At 39.6% G+C, this 22134-nt stretch overlaps 1 protein-coding gene across 1 annotated transcript in view; it reads left to right on the top strand.

Annotated features, from left to right (window-relative positions):
* Window positions 1–3638: 3638 nt before the first annotated feature.
* Mmp16 (matrix metallopeptidase 16) overlaps window positions 3639–22134 on the top strand; it is a 280573-nt gene continuing 262077 nt past the window's right edge. The window contains exon 1 of the mRNA XM_004647205.2: window positions 3639–4070. Within this exon, the coding sequence (XP_004647262.1) occupies window positions 3939–4070 (132 nt within the window). The 5' untranslated portion in view covers window positions 3639–3938. The remainder of the gene's footprint in view (window positions 4071–22134) is intronic.

Genomic DNA, 22134 nt, shown 5'->3' with positions numbered 1-22134 from the left:
ACGTACCTGACAAAAAGTGATTAAATTTCCACAGGCAACCTGCAAATTCTTTCTGTGGCCATTGTCACCAAAGTTTTTTTTTTTTTTTTTTTTTTTTTTTTTAATAGGCACAGATAAAAGTTCTACAAAGAGAATAGATAGTAAATGCTTAACAGAACAGTTCAAGCAAAAAAAAAAAAAAATATGAGAACTTCTAGGTAGTAACTGTTTCCACAGATTCAGCAACTATACATCAAATGTAGTGAAAATTTATTTCCTTTTAAAAATAATTCATGATAGGGGCCGGGGGGAGAGCTCAGTGGAATAAGTGCTTGCCTGGCAAGTGCAGGGTCCTGAGTTCAATTCCTGGTACCGCAAAATAATAATAATAATAATAATAATAATAATAATAATAATAATTCAGGATAAAGCCTATATTCTGAAAAATGGCCCAGGAGACTTCCTGATCCGATCTTTGCACACTCCCTCATGAACTTTCTAACCTGCATCCTACTTTAAGTGTGCCTGGTTTATATTTCTTTCTTTACTGTGTACGGGTCTGAGATAGCTTTCCTTTTCTTATCTGCCTTGTAGAATTTTACTTATTATTCCAGATTGTACTCAGGAACTGCTTATATTGTAAGGCTTTCTACAATGACATCAAGGAGAATCGTCTATTTCTTTTACACTACTGCACCGTTTTTGCAGCTGACCCTCAAAGTGCTGTCGTAATTTTTATAGGTCTGTCTCCCTCACTGGACTGTAACTTTTTGAGCTCCATCACTAAAATGAAGCATTAGTTAACTTGTTAGCTATTTATAGAAACTTGAACACTCATTCATTGTTCTTTAGTGAATGTCCACTACTAATTCAGTGGTTATAAATAATTTAAAACTTACTAATCACTCATTTGAAATTATGTTTTGAAGTTTTTCGGATCACTACTTGAAAGTACAGGTTTCCAAGTACAATCTACTTGGGGGCCTGCCCGATAGCCCAGTCTTTTAAAGTGCTGCTTGGGCCAATGCAATCAGGCACATAGGACCGTGGTTTGAACTCCAGCTCCACAAGCCACACCAGATGGGCTTGTAAGGCAGCCTGAACTAGCAAAAATAAATAAACACATAAAATTAAATTTTAAAACATCCTTCTCTAAGTACACTCCACTAGTCTGCCCCTTAGGAAATCATTTGATTGTCATCTCTTTGTGTCTGTCCCCTACCCTCTCCAGCCCCACATACAATTTGGAAAATAACCTTTCCTGGAGCTGTATTTCTATCTTAAAGAGCCCAGCAAATAACATTTGTCTCTTTGCCCAAAGTTTAACCCCGTATTTCATTGCGAACCTTCCTCACGCCCTGTCTTCCACACACACAGTTAAAGTGTCTCTGTTTTAGTTTTGACAAGTTTCCTCACAGTGAGAATTCACTCCTTGCTATTAGCCTAGCAGCACTCAACTTGTGATTCATGCTGTCTTCCTTTGCCTTTACATAAGTCGGCTCTATCTATGGATTATAAATTTGTCAAAAGCAGGAATGCATTTCTACATGGAAAGCCAGTGCATTATAATGGGAAAGCAAAGTTTGAGCTCTGCAACTCTTACGATGTGCTGGCAAATGATCTTTCATACTATCACTGTCTTTATCTGTAAAATGAAAACCAAACTGTTAGGGATATTGTGAGAATTAAATGAGATACCAGAGCCGGTGAGATAGCTCAGTGGACTACGCTCTGACTTAGGAAAACTCAGGGACCAGAGTTTGATCCCTGGCACCACAGGCTGCACGGTCCCTGTCTCAGCACCCCCACCCCCACCCCGCACGTGCTGAGCTGGCCGCCTAGACCGGATGTGGTGGCGTGGGCAGGAGGATCACTGTGAGTCTGAGCTGCGTATTGAGCCCCTGTATCAAATACATAAATAAAATAAAATAAATGGGACAACATGTCTGGAAGCAGTGTGTAAACTGTAGTGAACTATGAAAATAAGTACATCTTTAAAATTGCTTTGTGAAAGGCACATGCTGTACCCTGTGGGGAAGGTTGCACTACGCTTCCTTACAACCTCAGGTCAGTTTGACTGGGTACATTTCCTGTAATTTTTAAACAAATAGATCCAAAGGGCCATTGCTCCTCTCTCATCCCTCACTACCCCGTCGGAGGAGATAAATGATTACAATCCAAACAGTTTCTGGCAAAGGGTTTTCAACGTTTTTCATCTGCTTCCTAATCATGACCTCTTGGAATCCTACTTCTTGCCTTAGCCACTCCCCCCAGAAGCAAGCTTTGTCAGTCATCTCTTTTTGCCCCGGCTGGCACACCTACAACACTTTATTCCTAAGCTCGACTCGCTGGCTTCCCTCTCCCGCGGGCTCCTCTTCCCCTCTGCTGGCTGGCGAGAAGAAGAACCTTTGCTGGCGTTGTCCCAAACAGATGCCGCCTCGCCCTCTCCCGCCCCTCGCAGCCCAGCCACCGCCGGCCGAGCGCTGGAGGCTGCTGCCCGCCCCGTGCGCCGCCCCCCTCCGCTGCGGCTCCAGTCCTTCCTGGCAGCCTCTGCTAAGTCCCTGCCCGCGTTCGCCCGCGCCTGGAGCCAGCAGCCTCCCCCGAGCAGTCTGCGCAGCCTTCCACCCGCCCTCCCCGCTGTTTCAGTCGCCTTTCCTCAGGCTGCTCGCTCTCCTTCCTGCAGCTCTACCCCTCGCTCCCACCGCCAGATTCTTTCCAACGCCCCCACCCTTCGCTCTGAGGCTCCCTGCGCTCTCGGAGCACCTCTCCGGAGCACCAGGGCGTACGCGTGCCCACCGTTCACTCGGCAAAGATCACCGTTTTCAGCCCGTTCCTTATGTTACGGGTCCCCAGCCAAACTCATCCCCAGCTCTCGGAGCTGGAAGGCGGGAGGCAGGCGCGGTTCGGGCCAGCACCAGGCCATAGCTAGGCGGACCCCGGCAAAGTTTTGGGCACATGGGACTTGCCACGCAAACTTGGAGAGCCCTGGCCGCCGGCCAAACCCCCAGCCTCGCACAGCAACCTGGGGGCACAACCCTCCGATTGTCCTAGCCTCGGATCTTCGGGGCTGCTCCCCCAGGATGCTGAATGTGCTCCCGCACCAGGCCCACGCTCTGCAGGCCCTGCGAAGGGCCACCGCTGAGCCCCACCCAAGCCCGTCTGGGTGTCTAGGACCCCGGGGAGCCGTAGCGGTGGAGGTGGCGGGCAGGGACCCGCGGGTGCCGCCGCCCAGCTCTGAGGCGCCGGAGCCGTGAGTGAGGGGTAATCGGGCTGCGCAGCAAGGAGCCGTCCCCTTCCGGACACCTCCGAAGCCTGTAGAAACGCCTTCTCCTTTAAGCAGCGCGCGTGCGTGCGTGTGTCGGCCGGGTGTGCTCCTGTGTGTTGGGTCCAGGGCGTGCGAGTGTGTATGTGTGTGCGCGTGTGTGCGCGTGCACGCCGCCCCGGGCCGGCGGCCGGGCGGATCCCGGGGGCGGAGCTATGTAGATCGCGGATGAACGTTCTGGAGGGGCGGCGGGGAGCCGCGGAGGAGCCGGGGCGAGGGATCGAGGGGCGGCGGAGGCCCTGCCCGCGGGAGCTGGGGGCGGCGGCGGAGTAGGCGGCGGCGGCCGAGGAGGAGGCGGAGGCGGAGGAGGCGGCGGCGGCGGGAAGGAGGAGGCGGAGGCGGCGGCGGCTGCGGCTGCGACTCGGGGCTGGGTGTCGGACCCGCGGGTGAACTTGGGCGCCGCGTTCCGGGTGACGGAGCCCCAGGATGAGGAGCGCCAGCCGCCGCTCTTGACCCTGCCTCCGCCGCTCCGGGGGCTGCCGAGCTCGCCCCATCTCTTCCCTGCCCGGCCGCGGGTGAACCTGCGGGCTCCCGACCCAGCCGGAGGACTTTTTGTGAAAGGAAACGAGGGAGGGAGGGAGAGGGGAAGAGGGAGAGAAGGCAGGGAGCTCGTCCATCCATTGAAGCACAGTTCACTATGATCTTACTCGCATTCAGCACTGGAAGACGGTTGGATTTCGTGCATCATTCGGGGGTGTTTTTCTTGCAAACCTTGCTTTGGATTGTATGTGCTACAGTCTGCGGAACGGAGCAGTATTTCAATGTGGAGGTAAGAGTCCACGGCTCCCTTCCTCCCCCCTTGCCCGGGCTGCTCTCTGATCCTTTCCTTCGTTCTTCGGATCCCGGCAGCTCAGTGCTGCTGCCGAGTCTCAGCACACGGTTTTTCTCCCAACCCCGGAAGCCCTGCATGAGTTTTCCTGTGTCTTAGGTGATGGATGCATGTGCGACCAAGAATCCGTTATCCCCAGCAGCACAAAGCACGACGCTGCGCGCCCCGAGACGCGTTCGTGGCCGGTCCCTGCTTCTGCCCAGGGAGAAGGCGAAGCCCTGCATATGGCAAACGTGTAGCTTAGTGAGGCGGCGTGAGTTTAGGATGCATGAACCGCTCAAGGAAGGCAGAACTGATTGCCTGGCATCCATCGGGAGCTGCCTTGGTATTGTTCCCGAAATCTTTCTCCCTGTGGTTGGTGCCTAACAAAGGAGGGGAAAAAATCAAAGAATCTGGAGGAGAGCGTGGGAATACTTGATATGTTTAATAACATTGCTTTGTGATAAAACACTCGCGTAGACAGGCTTTTTCTCACTTAGACATAACTTAATACCCAGTAACTAGATCTAGCTACTCAGAGGACATGAAATCCATCTCCTTTTAAGTATCTTCTCTCTCCCTCCCCCGCCAATCGAAAATAAACGTGGTCCCATGCAATAGTTCTAGGATGTGTTTTTCGTGTTATTTCACACTCTCATGGCAAGACTGAGAGGGCCCACAGTGTCATTTGTTTTACTGTGATAGCTTTGGGAACAGACAGCACAAAACAAAAGGGAACTTGAGGATAAGGACTTGTCAGACCTCTGCCAAAGTACTCTTCCTGTCATCAACTCAGTACTAAAGCTAGTGATGTGCCCTAAGTCATTGTAATACACCTGGGCTGTGACCCTAGTTTGTTACCTGTAAGGTGGGACACAAAGACAGAGGGTCTCTCGAAAATCACTCCCTTTGATAAAAGATCTAATGACTTTTAATTTCCCAAGGCAACAAGTCAGTCTCAGGAATGAGGTGACTTTTCCCTATATTGTTGGTGTGATAAGCTTCCTGTCATTTTGTTCCAAGTCTGTGTTTACACAATAGCAAGACCTGTTGCACAGTATTTGAACAGTCTTGGAGCATGCTTCATGTAACCGATTTATATACAAAGTGTGCATAATGAAGGCCATGTGTGGAGGCACAGTCTGAATAAAACTGTGTTTATATAAACTGCTCTTAGGACTCCATATAATAAGCGATGGTAGAGAAACAAAATATTTGAAAAAGTAAGAACCATTGTCAAATGAATGAAGTAAGTTTGCAGGTGTGAAGTATGAATATACTACGTGAAAGCCTCAATTTGAAAACGGAAACAGTTTCAAATGTCTTGAACAAGACATTTTTGTCTTTCTCCATAAAAAGGGAAGTGGAAAAGGGCTGAAAGTCCAGACTTTTTTGGATGGCAAATTTGAACTTTTGGAATTACATGCCACAGATGGGTTTTGTACCTAACATTTAAATCAAGAGATAATTTAACGTCGAAATGAAATAATTAGTTCATAGGCTGCAGGAATGAAAATGGCAAGCTGTTATTTATAATGTTATAAACAGAAGGGCCTATTGCTTCGACTGGTGGTGCCAGAGCAGAAGGTGGTGAATTGGGGCATGGGACTTTGTGAAAAGTAAGTGCCAGACTGTGTCTTCTCACCATGGGAAGGGAAGAAGAGAGTGGGCCGAGGCTAGCTGCTTTGAGGAAGTCTTTGATGTGTCTTCAGAGGTTGGAATAACAGTGTTTTCATGCTTACTGGGTTTCTTTATGAGAATCAACATAAATTAGGCTGAAGTTCTTTAGATTTGACCCCTGTCAGTCAGCTCAATTAAATAATGTGCAAAAAAAAGTTACAGTATTGCTACACATGATTTCATTTTGGATTCCAGTGATCTCTTTCTTCAGGTGTATATGAAAATTTGCTTCACAGAGGAGGGTTTTTTCCTTAGTGTTACAGTATCTTCCATTTGTAGTTATTGTACAGTGCAAAGGCGCAGGTACAACAGATAAAAGTCTTGTGCCCTCTGAGACCTGGAAGATCTTACTTGATACAAAGGCAATTTTCTAATTATTCAGAATAGATTCTGTTTCATAGTTTGGGTTATTCCCAAATAGAATTTTTTAGTTCCTGAGTACTTCCTTGGGTAGGTTTATAAGCTTCTTTATGTGTAATAACTTGTATTTTTATATGAATAACATATGAAACCAAACTGCTAGTAAATCAAAATACTGTAGAGCAGAGAATGACAGGATATTTTCTGACATGCATTTGTGCTTGGTTCAGTTTTCTTAGACTTTTTTTTTTTGGTAGGAAACACTAATGGTCTTCGAAGAATATTGCATTTCTTCCTCTCCAGAAGAGGCATTTGCATTGTGGTCCTCATTCTTGCTTGCAGAATACACACACTGAGAATGCCTTATTTGATTGATTCTCAAGGACAATCTTAAAATAAACAGTAATGGTATCCATCAGGCATGAAGCTCGTATGCTCATGATTTTTTTCTAGTAAGCACACCAAGATATTATAGTTGGAATAAAGCTTCAAAGAGATAGTTTTTATGTGGACAACTAAGATTATGTTTTTTCATCACTCACCAATTTGTGGTAACCCTATACTTTTTATTCCTATAAGTTAAAATTTAGAGACTTGCATCTTTTTCCCCATAAGTACTTGTTAGATACAAGTATTACTGTTCATTCTTCTATGAATTTTAAGATAATAAATATTTGGAAATTTCTTATCATAATGGGACAAAAACCTTGATATATTTATGAAACCTTCTTAAAGAGAAAGAAGGCATTGGGTTTTGTTTTTTAAAACAAAAAGGAGCATCTCTTCCAACAAGCCAGGGTTAGATACTTTCAAGAGCAGTATTATGGAAGGAAGTCAATATATTTATGTAGCTACATTTTAGGTAAAATATTCTTTAAATGTTAAATTTTTAGTGTATATTCAACTAGATAAAGTTTTTACATTATCATTAGACCCTTTTTGGGAGTAGGTCCTTTGGTACATAATAATTAGCATAATCCAAAACAATTACATTGCTAGTATTAAGTTAAAAAGCATTCCCATTGGGCAGCAGATTGAATCCAAGATTCTCATTGGTCAAAAGCATTTAAATTATTAATAGAGAATTATGATTTAATCTCTACTAAAATCACTTCAGTTCTAAATTATTACTCATACCAGTGATGTTGATGATTCTGGGGCTCTTTTTTTGGTGCCCTAAAAACATTTTTTTCATGAATTTTGAGATACACATTCCTAATAGTCCTAGCTCATTAACTTTGACAGTTTGTCAAATTCTAAATGTTGCAACAACATATTCAACATTTGTTTTACAGTAAGGAAAGTGTAAGTTTATAGTAAGGAAAACATTAAAACTACTTTAATGGCACTACAAATATGTAAAACTCTGATATAGCAAAGCTTAAGAAAACTATTATGCATTTGTGACACAATAATCTTTTTTTTTGTGGCACTAGGGATCAAACTCAGGACCTCAAGCACTTATTCCACTGAGTTATTTCCCCAGCCCACCATAATCTTGATGAAGCAAATTTTTCTCTCATTTGTAACTGAAGAGAGGCAGTCTAGATTCCAAATGTATGGTTCATGAAAAATATAATAAATTATGAGTGTTACAAATTCCTAAATTTTTCGTGAAGTATTTTTGTATAACTTGCTTAGGATTTATTTACCTTGTCAGCTTTGTCTGAATCTAACAAAAAGTCAAAGTTTGCTTGGGATGACATTGTAGTTCATATAAATTTGGCGATAGCTGGTCATGAAACATTGCAGGCATACACACAAACACACACACATACACACATGCACACACACACAAACACACAGCAAACTTTAAGATGTCCAGTGTTGTGACACTTGCATTCTTTTTCATTTTGTTCTCTATTTTCTTAAATAATGAAGGTACATTATTTCATTAGCTCTTGGAAGGAAAGTGACAAGCACACCTTCTAGATTCAGGGACGATCCTGGCCACATGCCATGATTTTCCACTGTAGCATCTTACCACTTATCAAGAGTAAGTCCTGTAGGACTGATTCATAAAAGGTTTTAGCTGCTGCAAGATTGCAGACAAAACAAGAAATCTCAAATATACTGGCCTTGTCAGATGCCCTTAAAGGCCAAATGATGGTGAGAACTCCAGGAGGCCAGATAGTCCTAAGTTTCTTCAGCTTCCCATGCATACCCCCTTGGGTTCTGCCTTTTTCTAGTGAGAGTTGCTAAGATAGATATTTGCTCAAATCTAGAGCTACTCAGGAAATCCTTGCAGTTATTGAGCAGGAGAATAGCAAAGAAGCACACAGATTTGGAACTAAATGGCCTGAGATCTAATCTTATCCCTTTAGGTTGCAATTTATTAGTTTCTGTGAGCATCAATTTACGTAACTGTGAGATGGTCATACTAAGAGTATTTATCAAGTTATTTCAATGACGAAGTGAATATATTTATATATATATATATATATATATATATATATATATCATACATATACATGTACGTTGTGTATTATACATTGTTAATATTCATACAACTGGAGTATGTATTTACATAAAGACAATATGTTTTAGATGCCACAGTTATTAATAGAAAATAAGTTATGATGCAGATGTAACTGCCATGATAACATTTAATTACATAAAAATCCATCCAGTCAGAACATAGCAGCTGGACTAGAAATATTTTATATAAATATGCTATCCTATTTTAAAGAAATGTAATGTGCTAAAATTAATCAAGCTAACATCAGTGCATTTTCTTCCTGTGGAATTTTTGTAGACAGTTCAGTTCAGGAATGTGATTGTCACATTTTGTCTTGTCATCTGTTAGTATCATAGAATATCAAGTTCAGCTCATATCTTCTACGAGGCTCAGTTCACTGAAATCTGTTGATCTTTTCTGATACCATAAAAATAGGACTTTATGACTCTGAGGACCTACTTATTTTTGTTTGCTCAATCCCAAGTGGTTTCTCTCTATGGTAGGGGTAGGATTCAGAGTACAACTCAGGTCAGTGTATGTTAAACTCTACGCTTAGAACAGAAAGATTTCCTTTTATTTCTAAAGAAGTAATGTGAATAGGCAGAAAATAGTGTTTTCCACAATGACAAAGATTTTCTTTTTCAAAGCAACATGCATCTAACTTTGAGACTGGTGGGATGGCTAGCAATATGGTGTGATGGGTACTGGGGCAGAAGTCTGAGGATGCAGACTTTAACTTGGACTTTTCACTAACACAGTTCTGAACTTGCTGAATGCTTTTTTTAATGCCTATATCTGAAAAAAAAAATGAGTATGTACTAAATTTTCACCAAAGCCATTTCCAAATCTGCGATGTTATTGTAATTAGATTCCAAGGCTTAGTTTCTATACTTGAGGCAGAGAATGAACAAATTTACCCTCTAAATATGGGGACAACTAAAATCACAAGGGTAGATAGGTTGCATTTTCCCTGAAATTAATATTATGTGAAATTCAGAATGTATAACATATATCTAACATGTATTTTCATCTGTAGTGACAAAGGGGGTTTCATTTTGGAAATAATCCTAGCTTTCTATTGAGTAGTAAAAACTGGAAGCAAATGATATGTAAGTTTACATTCAATATTTGGCTAAGGTAGCAAACTTTAAAATTTTATTGTTAAAAATATAGCTTAATGTTATTTTTTAAAAATATTTATCATGTACCAGTGGCACTTCCATCATTAAAAAAGCAAACTATGATAAATCTAAAATCTCAGTTTTGGCTAATTTTTACTTTTTCAGTAAAGATAAGGTGTCTAAAAACTCAAATTTACCTATCATTCCATCCAAATATAGGAATAGTTCGTAATGAAACAGTATATGCTCCATTTGTTTGTTCCATAAAATAATTTTGTTGCATTTTCTCTGAAGAATATTTTTGTTCCTCACCACATATTTGATGTTGAATGTGAAAAATTTGACTTCATTTATTTTATTTTATTATTTTATAAAAGATGCATTTTATTTTATGCACCTCATGTAAACAACAGAAAGTCTGTGCTGAAAAGGATAAGTACTAAATCATATTACAGCTTAATCTAAGCCTTTTTGCTTTCTTTTCCTTTGGAAATTTATTCATAGTCTTTGTAGCTATTCATGAAACCAAATGTAATTGTTGCCTCCTTTTACTTAGTATATTCTAACTGGATATCCTTCTTGCTGGTGTTTCGCCATGACTACTTGAAATAATGAATCTTTCAGTTTGAACTGGTGGCACATCCGGATGAGTTGTATAGCAAGTTTATTGGGAAGAGTAGGAGCAGTCCTCCGTGCAGCCCCTAACCTTTGATTCAGTATGACCTCTGGGTGTAGTATAGAAAAAGAGGCTAGAGGGAGCTGTTGAGCTGCTTATTAGGACTCCAATGGCTTTCAAGAACTTGGTTGAAAATCAAAGACGCTTGATGCAATCAGATGTCTTGAAATGACTCATAGCCAATCAGAGGTTTTTGGAGAAATCAGTGAACACATAGTTCATGATTTAAGATGTAAACTGGGTACACTGAAAGGCACTTATCACCAGTGATTACACATTTGATGAACTAAGAAGGAGATTAACATTTATTGGGGGTGGGCTTCTGAGCATGACAGTATAATAAACAATATTGTCATGCAGACTGATTCATATGTTTATTGTTTTTAGGTATAGAATGCATGAAAAGTTAGACATCATGGTGACTAGTGGATTTTGGTTTTCCCCTTTAAAGTAAAATGACTAATAAAGTAATTCTGGTGTTACCCATTGGAGGCAGGGGCAATTTAGCATGGCATTGCCTTGTAGACACTGTGTACCAAAACGCCAATGTTCAAAACTCATGCAACTCAGTTTTGATACTAACAAATTATTATTGATAACTACTTTCCAAAAAGAGCAAGTTTTAAAATACAGTATTCACCTATTTAGCTTAAAAATAAGGCAATCCAGTATCTATAAAAGTGTACAGTGTGGTTTATTTAAATAGAAGTCTCAGAATTCTCTAAAGTTCAACAGACTATTATATCTTATATATGATTATCATGTAGTGGAGGAAGAGGGATTCAAAGGACAAATCCTAATAGATTAGGACATACCAACTTTTAATTAAGATATTGTTTCCTACTCACAAGCATCATTCAAGTTTAAAAAGTTGTTGTATAATCTAATCAGTTAAGTGAGATATGGATAAATGAAATATAAACAGCATGCCCATGGCTGGATGATCTCAGAAGAGGCAGGCATTAGAGTGATGTATTTGAATGACCAATCAAACCTGAATAAACCCCTCACTGAGATGGAGCTTCCAGTATTTGCTTAGCCACACTGAAGTGAAGGTGGAATGAACCATCCTTGTTAGGGGAAGCTGGCTACTTTTATGAAATTTATTTCCCCTCCCTGAATTGCACCCCCCTGGTGTGACCTTCGCGAAGGTCAGGCATATGCCACTGTGTGGGGCTGGTGCAGTGAGACTCCAAGCCGTGTCAGTGGGAGCATTTTCCCATTGGATTTTCATGGTTGATTTTCTACCAGGTACCAATTGTTCCCTCTGGTTTCTAATGATCAGATATTTGGGGCTGATTCGGGTTTTTGACATCTGCTCATTCCTTCCTTCCTCACTTCCACAATTGCCAAGCTGTTACTTTTCAGAGTTGGATTTATTTCTTCTAGTTGACTCGCAAGAGACATCACACTTAGGCATTGTGGCGTATAGCAGGCTTGGAAGATGATACAGTAGAACAGGTTTAAGTAGTTTGCAGGCAAACATTCAGTGTATATTCAGTGGTTTGTAGGAAACTGGGAGCAAACTTAGAAAAAGTAAAGAGCACTTCCACTTATGGATAACAACTTTTTGTTTGGAGGCTTGAGTGTTTCTAATATTCCAGCAATTTCCAAACAGTAACTTAGTGTTTGTAGGATGTATTCAGTGAGTTGTTTGCATAATAGAAGGTTCAAGAAGATTATGTGAGTAGCTTGTGCCCTGCGTTGATAATTTATGTAACAGATGTGTGCTCTTTACTGCTTGTCTATAGCACAGGATTTGTAATGACAGCACTGAGACCACACCACGCAATCTTCTTTATAAGTACAAACAGATAGCAGTTTTGACTCCTGTAGTCCCTCTGGTGACCAAGAGCATAGAAACAGCCACAGTTTGACCTTATATTCTAATTAAAGGAATGGCCAGATAACCAGTAAAATAGAAATACCAGATATGTACCTGTATGGCTTACATGATAATAAAAAGTGTTATTTCAAAATTGATAAACACTTTGTATTTACTGCAGTAGTGTTCTAAATGTCTTATATAGATTATGAGCACACTTCTCACTGTAATCTTACAAGTGTGTACCGTGAAACACACAAAGGTGAAGAGACTTGCCGGACCACCCTACTGCGATGTGTCAGCATGCATGCTCCTAGTCAAAACAGGCTGGATGCAGAGCCCCAGCCCCTAAACAAGTCTATATCCATGAAAATTCATTTCCTGGGTGTCAAGGAGGACAGTATGGTCTATTTCCACTACTGATATATTTTGTAATCTACACTGAAAAGAAATAACAACTAAGCATATAAAAATTACAGATCTACCTTAAGTAAAGATTCTTAATTCTGGAGTAACTAGAAAGGTCCTTGTTAATTTGTATGGTTAATTCAAGACTGCTTATGTTGTGGTCATTGCAGTTTTACTGTTGAAAACCTTTTATGCTTTTTAAAAAATCATTAGAGTATACTTCATTGTACCATCTGAAGTCATATAAAATATTAGATCAGTTGTAGTATCTTATTCCTCAACTACTTGGCATAATGCAATTTACCATTGAAAGTGATTTTCAAAAGATTAAGGAACATTTGATTAGTTTCTAAAATTAATGTTACAAACATGTAATGGAAAGTAGCTATTAGAATGCTAGTGGCCCAGTACGCTGCTGTGGAAGACTGGTGTGTCTGTGACAATGGGCTGGCGTATTTCCTAAGGTCTGGAATTGACTGATTTTATATTTTGCCTCAGGTAGGAAAAGGCTACAAGGAAAATGCAGACTTATTTCATAGCTTTACAACAATTATTCAGTTATATTTTAAAGGGACCTTTCTCACAAATAAATCCAGAGCCTCAAAACCTTCTCAAGTACCTCCTCATGTTTTGGCCCTGGGCCTAATGTCTGGGAACTCCGATTTGGTGGTTGACCAGTGTGTGTGCAGAATAATCTTCAGGTTTTAAGATTGCTTCTGTATGTTGCTTTCTGATTCATAATTTATTCATTAATCTTTCGAAGAAAGATTGTTTCTAAGCCAACTTGCAAAGATAAGATCTAGCTGATTTTAGAACATTCCTCAGTGTTGCATATTTAACCAGCGACTTCCTTACTTCCTCTCAAGGCAGTGCATTCTAATGTGCGTGAGAGCTGCAGAAGCCATGCTTACACGTGTTAGCCGGCCACATGCATGGGAATTGGAAGAGCCCTGTGTGACTTCATGGCCCAATTTACTCATGTGGAGTAAAGAAAATAATACCCAATTTAAGGGTTGTTGTAAGATTGCAAAGTTAAAAGATATTAAGAAAATGATGAAGTAACAGACTCCTGATTTATAGTTTCACCCTGCAATTACAAAAATATGGACAACAATATATGAGAGTGATTTTCAAGTTACTAGATATTGCGTGCAGAATGAGTCATCTTACATATAAAGAAAGCAAATGAGCTGGTTATTTCTGTGACTACCTCAATTTCAATTTGTGGTCATTATATCCAGAAGGCAGAATCCAGGCTTAACCAGAAAACACACCGAGTAAAAGATTGGAGCTCAGATTTTGGAGAGATCAAGGCGGTGAGTGTTGACAGTTCAAGACACTGGAGAGCAGTAAAATGTGACAAGAGAAAGTGGGAGACCTGCAGAAGGCTCCCTCTTAAGAACCTAGCTATGCCTTGCATGAACACTGTAATTATGGGGGCTGGAACGACACAGCCAGAAAGACAAGAGGCATAACGCCTGTTGCTCCCCCATGGGCTGACAGTGGAGCCTGCTCTCCACTCCTTGAGCCACACTGGAAAATCGAGTATTTTACAGGACATCAAGTAGAGTACCCAAAAGCATCTTGTGTCAGCAATGAGAAATAAGTATATCCAGCACCTAACAAGGTAGAATTTGTAAGTGTCTGGCATCCAGGACAAAATTACCAAGCATCAGAAGAAGAAGAAGCAGCAAGATATACTACCTACAATGAAAAGAAAATTCAATATACTAGCCCCCATCCAAAAAAGACACAGATGTTAGAATTAACAAATCCAAATATTAACACAGTTATTTTTATGTGTTATGTCTAAACTACATTCTTTACATCCAAAAGTTGACACAGGAAAAATATTTTTGAGAGATTCCAGACTTAACTTCTTCTAGATATCAAAATCTATAATGTATGGGGTGAAAAAAAAATCTGAGGTCAGTGACAGATTAGATATTATTAAAGGAAAAATAGTGAACTTGAGGTAGTAGCAATGGATGTCGTTCACAGTAAAGCACTGAAAAAAATCTAAAAATGAAGCAAGTTTTATGGATAATTGTAGTGACCCAAGAATGACAAAGTCTGTATTTCCAAGGGTATAGGAGACAGAAGGAATAACACTCTTCCTAATTATTGTAACTGTCCTACTAACCTATTTTGAAACTGTCTGTTATTTGTTTCTCAATAAAGTCAATAAAAAAGAAATTATATAAACTCATTCATACAGGAAGTTCAATGAATACTTAACACAAATAAGGTAGAAAACTAACCCAATGTAAAACACAATCAAGTTGGTCAAATGAGTGCCCAAAAAAGAAAAATGTCTTTAAAACAGATATTTGACTGGTATATGTCGATAATTGTTGCTGTTTAAGAGGCTGAGGCAGGAAGAGCCTAAGTTTTAGTCCAGCCTATTCAATTTAGAGTTTGAGCAAGACCCTGTCTCAAAATGAAAAATAAAAGAGGATTGGGGGTGTAGCTATAGCGAAGGCTTTGGATTCAGTTTCCTGTATTAAGAACAGAGACAGAATGAGTGTGTGGGTAGAGAGAGGGGGGAGATGGAGGGAGGGAGGAGGGAGGGAGACTTTTGTGGAGCAGTAGCAAAATGATTAAAATATTTGTATAAGGTATAATATCTGAATTTTCTTTTTTTTCTGTATTTTAGGGAGGGGTCTACAGGGTGTTCAGGGACTCACTGCTAGATCGGACTCATAGTGATCTGCCTGTTTACAGTCTCCCAAGAGCTGGGATTACAGGCACGGGTGCCTCCACGCCCAGTCTCAGCTCAGCACGCCCCAGGGACGGGGCGGCATGGCAGGCCTGGGGATCAAACCCCTATCCCCAGCACCTGTTTGCAGGCTCTTTAATCTACTGGGCTATTTGGCTGGCCCTTTGAAAAATATTGTAAAAGGAAAATATTGTCATCTTAGAATTATCAGTACCAATTTCTTTCAAATACTTAGGCAAAATAAAGAACTTTTTGAATATATAAACTGGACTGTTCAGCACAGAAACACTGCCTGAAATGTTGGCAGCAGCCCAAAACTGGAGAGAGCCCAAATGTCTGTCAAGTATGTGTGGGTGGCAAGCTCCAGACACCCAGACTGTGGCACACTACTTAGGAGTGAAGAGGAATAATTCCTGATACCCTGTGAAGCCATAGCACACCTAAAATAGCCATTCTAAGAGAACAAGGCAAGACAGAAAAGCACATACTGTCTAGTGTCTTTTACCTGAAGTCATCGAAAAGGATAATATTGCGAAAGTAATTTTCTTAGGCACCTTGCTGATCATCACACTTTGTCACATAATCTTTGTAGATTCTCTTTCGTAGTACATAAGATGGTCATATCGTTTTGTTCTCTGTGTTTTTCTCTAATTCATTCCTTTAGACAATTGCATTTTCTGTTTTTGTCCAGCAGAGAGCTAAATAATTATTCTGGTATTGGACTTAATTGTCTTTATTTTGTTGTTAAGGGAAATGAAGACTCGTTTGTTTTCAATTGTCAATCATTAACTTAAGGAAGAATGAAAATCTTGGTCATTTTATCCAGGATAATTAATTCTAGAGTCTTTGTATGTTGTCTTTAAATTAAAATTGATAGGGAGTGGGATCATAGCTCACTGGTGGACTTGCTCTGTAAATATAAAACCATAAGCTCAAGCAGAAGAAAAAGGAAAATAAAAGACAGGAAAAAGAAGATTAACAGTCAGCTAATAGCATGACTAGGATCACAAGAAATTGAAATTTGGTACTATAGTGTCTACTTGCTATTCTTCCTTGGTTGTGAGATTTTTTTTCTTTTAACATTTCCTTATAATTTTCCGGAAAATGCTGAAGTTGTTTTAAATGAAACAACTCAGAGATGGCCAGATTAAATTTTTAATGGAATTAATGTATTTCATTCATTGCTTTCATTCAATACTTAGTTTGATGAGAAATAGCTGTAGCTCAGTTCCACAAGTGACGCCTAGTCACCAATAACTGTCACAGTCATTATGCATGTCCACAACTTTATGTGATATCCTATCCTCAAATGGTTAGAAGTGCTGGTCATTTTCTTGCCATTCCAGTATTTATCTTATGTTTTACTCTTAGTACTTCTTTGCTATCATGAAAACTTTTCTTAGTTCAATTGTTTTGAAACATTTAATTTTCTGAATATTGCTTAATCTTAATTTTTGTTCTAAAATCTATACTGTATCTTTGACTTAAAATTTATTTAAAAGACATTGTATGATATCTTCTCCTAGTATTAGAAACTTTAAAAAGTATATTTCCATTTTCTGTTGACTTTAAAAAAAAAAGAGGTTTGTACCTATGTTATTTACTTATTATTTCTTGCCTATATCTTGTAATATGAGAAACTACTTTGGCAGTAACAATACACAATGTACTAACCATTCAAAAAAAGAAAAAAGTCTGATTGGGGGACTAGCCTGAGAACTCAGTGGACTAAAGTGCCTGCTTCTGCAGAGCGCAACAGCCAGGGTCGATCTCTAGCCGCCCCCAGGGCATGCTGAGAGGGCAGTTGAGACTGGGCACCGTGGCATGTGCCTGTAATCCCACACTTGGGAGGCTGAAAACAGGAGGATCAATATGAGTCTGATCTATGTAGTGAGACCCTGGATCCCCTGTACTAAATGCATTTAAAAAATTGACAAAGAAAAAAAAAAAAAAAAAAAACACAAAACACTTAGTTTGATGGAATAAAAAGCCAGTTCTTACTCTCTTGGAGCAGTAGAGGAAGCTCAATGGCAAACACTAAAGCAGAGCAGATTGTGGGGGAGGGCGGGTAGGAGGAGCCTGGCCCAGGCCTGTACCTTACCTCTGAGAGCTTCGCTGAATGCTCTCTGGGCCTCGGCCCTGCTCCTCCTGGTGGTTGGTCTCACTGCCTTGCTAGTCTCTGTCTTTCTGTGTGTGGTATGAATGTCCAAGCAAAGGTTTACCTTTTCTCTTCCTCACCTACCTGGAAGAAAATAACTTCTGTCAGCACACATGTGTTTATTTCCAGACGAAGATCAAAAAACTTTTCAAGAGGGCGTGGTGGTGTGTTCCTGTAATCCTAGCACTTCGGAGGCTGAAAATGGGAGGATCACTATGGGTCCAATCTGTGTAGTGAGACCCTGTGGAGCCTGTATTAAATACATTAGAAAAAAATTAGAAAGTTTGTGATTAACCCTTTCTGGGTCCCTGCTTATTCCTGCTTCTTGTGGTCCTTTTTGAGGACACTGAAGGGTCAGGGCCTGTTGTGATCAGATAGTGCGGAGAATGGACGTGGGGCTTCCTCACTGCGTTTTAAACAGAACTTCGACAATAAATACGTAACAGGCGAGCTGATTCACTCTTGTCACTTTCTTTCTCCTCTGCCTTTGATCTGCTTCTGCCTCTCCCTGTAGCATTTCCAACTAGCCCATGCCTGTATCCCACGCTGTTGTGACCATTTTTCTTTCTGCTATTCCCATCCCTGTCCTCCCTTCAATTTCTGAACAGGTGAGGCTGAAAGCATGCTTTGTGCTTCATGCTGTCACCTGTTTGGGGACAGTTTCCACGAGCTCAGGCTTGAAGCACCAGTGCCTAAGGAGGAAGCAGGAGCAATCTCTCTGGGTTGTCTTGGTGCAAAGATTCTATAACAAAGGACGGAAATCAGAACAAGTGAGGCATGATTCTGAACCAGTGGGACCGAGATCCCAGAGGTTTATAGTTGGAGTTAAGCAACCTTTATGGTTTATATTACACATTTTCCTCAAGATATGAAATTAACTAACTTCTCTCAACTGTATTATTGATGATGTGGTAGCAAAATTCTGAGAAGTTGCCTTTTGTCTTTCTACTTGTTTTCCACATTAAGACCTTAAATGTATTGTAGATTTTTTTCTTAGTGAGGAATATAACTTGGCTATAGACATGGATTACTTTTAGCTATGTAAAATGGCTGTGATTAAAACCAGAAGAAAAAATGGAAATGTGGGCTTCAATATTCTTATAGGGTTTTTTTAGTTAGGTTGGGGGAAAAAAGACAAGAAAAGTAAACAATGAAACAAAGCAAAACAACAAGCACTGCCATTTTCCTTGTCATGTCAATGGTCCAATCTTAGTAACGGTCCAAATTACTATTGTGATATGTTGCGGATAAATGTGATTTTGTTGTCATTTGTGCTCATACCGTGGTTAACAAAAATACCTGTGAGACAATGAAGTTTTTGCCATTGGAATATCAAAGTATGAATTTATCAGTGCACTTCCTGAAAATCGATTTTGATGGAGCAAAAAGAGAGTGGATACTAGCAAATCAACTACTGTCTGTTGAATTCAAACTCTGACAAATTCAGTTTGCTTCAAGTAATTTTGTTGGATTTTTCTTTCTCAGTAGCAAAGCTAATTATGTAGTATCAACGATTCAGTCATCTCCATTCTAGGTACTAGTAAATAACAGCATCTATGTTTTATCTTTGTTTAAATTTATATTTAATGTTACAACTAAACAGGTTTCTAACTATATATATACATAATGTCATATCTATGCATATATCTGTATGCTCATAAAGGAAATATAGAATACAGCATATGTATGTATGCATATATTGAAGGAGAGATTTCTAAAATAAATCAGCCTCTTTTTACACATCTTGGGTGTTTTATGTTATTTTTAAACTTCATAGCAAGAAAGCTAAAGGGATATTAAAAAGAGATAACTTTTTTTCTTCTAGGAAAGAGTAAAGAAGATCAGATTCTTAAGCTCTGGGGGTTCTTTGTTTTCAGGTTTTACATGTAAGACTTACTGCAGTTATAAAACAAAGAAGAGTGGAGAGGAGGAAATGACAAGGAGGATGTGGAGGGAACAGGCTGAGAAAAGACTTCCCTCTCTGCACGTGATCCCTAGGAGAATTAGCATTGCTACAAAGAATACTTGTCCTTTGCTCTAGAATTATTGGATAAAGTCTTATGAGAGGTAATGCTAGGCTTTCATGAAGGTAGGTTGAAAATGAAGGTAGAGAAATGCTTCCCTGAATTGTAGTGCAATAATATAAAGCAATCCTAAAGCTTTAAATGATACTTCCTTTTTTAATCTTTGAACTTCCTGTCTCTATGTCTAAGCGTATGCATAGAAAATGGGAAACTTTGTGACATTCCTCCTGTTATCTTTTTCATGTGTCTTTGCTTTGAGGTCATTTTTAAGCATGTGACCAATGGTATTCCAATATCTAGTGGAATTGGTACTCCAGTTTTATCCCTCACGTTTCCTCAGTGCCAGAGGAGTCGAAGAATGATTGCTTTCTCTTCCTTCTCTCTTTGTGCTTTTTCTGTGCTCTTTCCTCCTTTTTTCTCTCTGTGTCTCTGTTTCTGTTTCTGTCTCTGTCTCTGTCTCTGTCTCTGTCTCTGTCTCTGTCTCTGTCTCTGTCACTCATTCTCTCATAAAACAGTTTTATGCATTAATATATTATTTAGGCCTAGTAATTATTGGATAAATATTGGATAATGTTTTAATATAGAAGTTTTAAAATTTAAGGGTAGAATTCATAAAGACTCTTAATACAAGTTCAAGGGTCTGAGTTCAATCCCAGGCTCCACCAGAAGAAAAACATTAAAAAAGGATTCTTATTACAGTTTTCCCTGGAGAATATGGTAGAATGTGTTCTCATCTTTTTGTATACAAATATGACCATGGGTTCTAAAAAGATATTGGCTAGCCTTTTCTGGAGGTTTAACCTGACAGTGGTCAGTATTTTTTTTCTCCTTTCTAATGTGAGTGTTCCTTGTCATTTTCACGTATGGTGGACCTTTATATTTACTTTAGTAAAAAATAGATACAAGCATGAGTAACATGCATATACATACTAGTTTGCATGTGTTAGCTGAAGCACAAAAAGTAGGTATGAAGGACTTTATGTGTTATTAGTTTGGAAAGAGGTGAAACAGAGATGTGAAATTAGTAGAGGAAATATATGAACATATTTTCATGTTCTGATATTTGTAATACAAGCTATTGTTTATAAACTCCTTTATAAGATCATCTATAGGAGGCTGATGAAGAATAGCTTTGTGTATAAGGGCAGTGATATATTTTCTAAAATGTAATTTATTACATTTCTTTTTCCCACATTATAAATCACCTCAAAATGACTCATTTGACAACCCTGGTTCTGAAGTGGCAGCAGGCTTTGTAAACTATCTGGATGATTTCAAAGCAGGTAGACAGATTGATCTACTTATGTTCTGCATGATATACATATATGTTAGTATTCATTAAAGAATTTGGAATTTGCATTTTTTCACTTTTATATTTCATTTAAAAGAACCATATCAATAACAATGGATGAATGAAATTGCGAAGAAAAGGTTTATTCGACCACTTTTCAAAGAGGAGATCGGATGTTGAAAAACACAACAACCTGATTGCAATATACATTTCTTACGCTGGGAATATAGATGTGTGGTTTCACACATTGGGAGTCTCACAGGAATTTGACTGACTATGAAGCTTCAGAGTTCCGATTATCACTACTGAGTTCTGCACTGAAAAATCTCACCTTCGTTTCTTGGGCCTTTGTAGTTTTTTTTTTTTTAATTAATCTTATTGAGAAAGAAATAGCAATGAGACAGTTTCAAAACAGGTGAGTAGGACAGTTACAAAAATTAATACTTTGCATATTGTTGTCTTCGTAGTAGTTATTCATAGTACAAGATGCAGACAGGATATTTTGTCTAAACAGTATTGGTACAAATCCTTCTTGTCATTGAACTAAGAGAAAGTAGCTGTATATCTATCCTAACTAATTGTAAATACAGATATATTTTTTTTCACTACAACATGGTCCTCCATTTATATCCTCTTTTTTTGTTTTCTTTTGTCAGAGATGGGTAGTCCATTGCCATTCAAGTATTGTAGATGGGTGAATCAGCAAAATAATCCAATATAGTCCAGTAGCTTTCTACTATGGAAGGTTTTCTCTGTCTTATTCGCACTCTCTTCTTTAATGAACTCAAGAGGGACATTTGGCACTTTGTACTAAAAAGCTAGAAGTTATAATAAATATAAAGGTAACAATGACTGAGACAATTTTCAGTAGTTTTTCTAAAATTAAAATACTTGGCAGCTCAGAACAACACTGAGTAAAATCTTGTTCTGAAGTTGAACTTTATTCCCCAAATTGTATGCTTATTGTCCCGTGTGTATGATAAGTAAGAAATCATGAAAGCTCAGTCCAGACAGCGCTCACTATGAGGGAATCACAGTGTAAGAGGCGCTGAACTAAAGAGTTGTATTGGTGTTTAATTGTTTTGCTGGCCAGTACCTGTGGTCTTTTTTGTTCAGAGTTCTGGGTTGCAAACTGCAGAAGAATCACCTGGGAAAGGGTATATAAGGCAACAATCCTCAGTGTCTATTTCAGGAGCTCTGGCATACAACTTCAGAATCTGCGATGTGATGGGGCTGGTGAGATGGCTCAGTGGTCTAAAGCACCTACTTGGAACAAGCTTAGCAAAGCATCAGGGACCGCGGTTC

This window comes from Octodon degus, unplaced genomic scaffold (assembly GCF_000260255.1).
Source record: "Octodon degus isolate 3935 unplaced genomic scaffold, OctDeg1.0 scaffold00294, whole genome shotgun sequence".
NCBI lineage: Eukaryota > Metazoa > Chordata > Mammalia > Rodentia > Octodontidae > Octodon > Octodon degus.
Note: the sequence above shows the minus strand (reverse complement) of the source record. Positions and strands in the feature narration are given on the sequence as shown.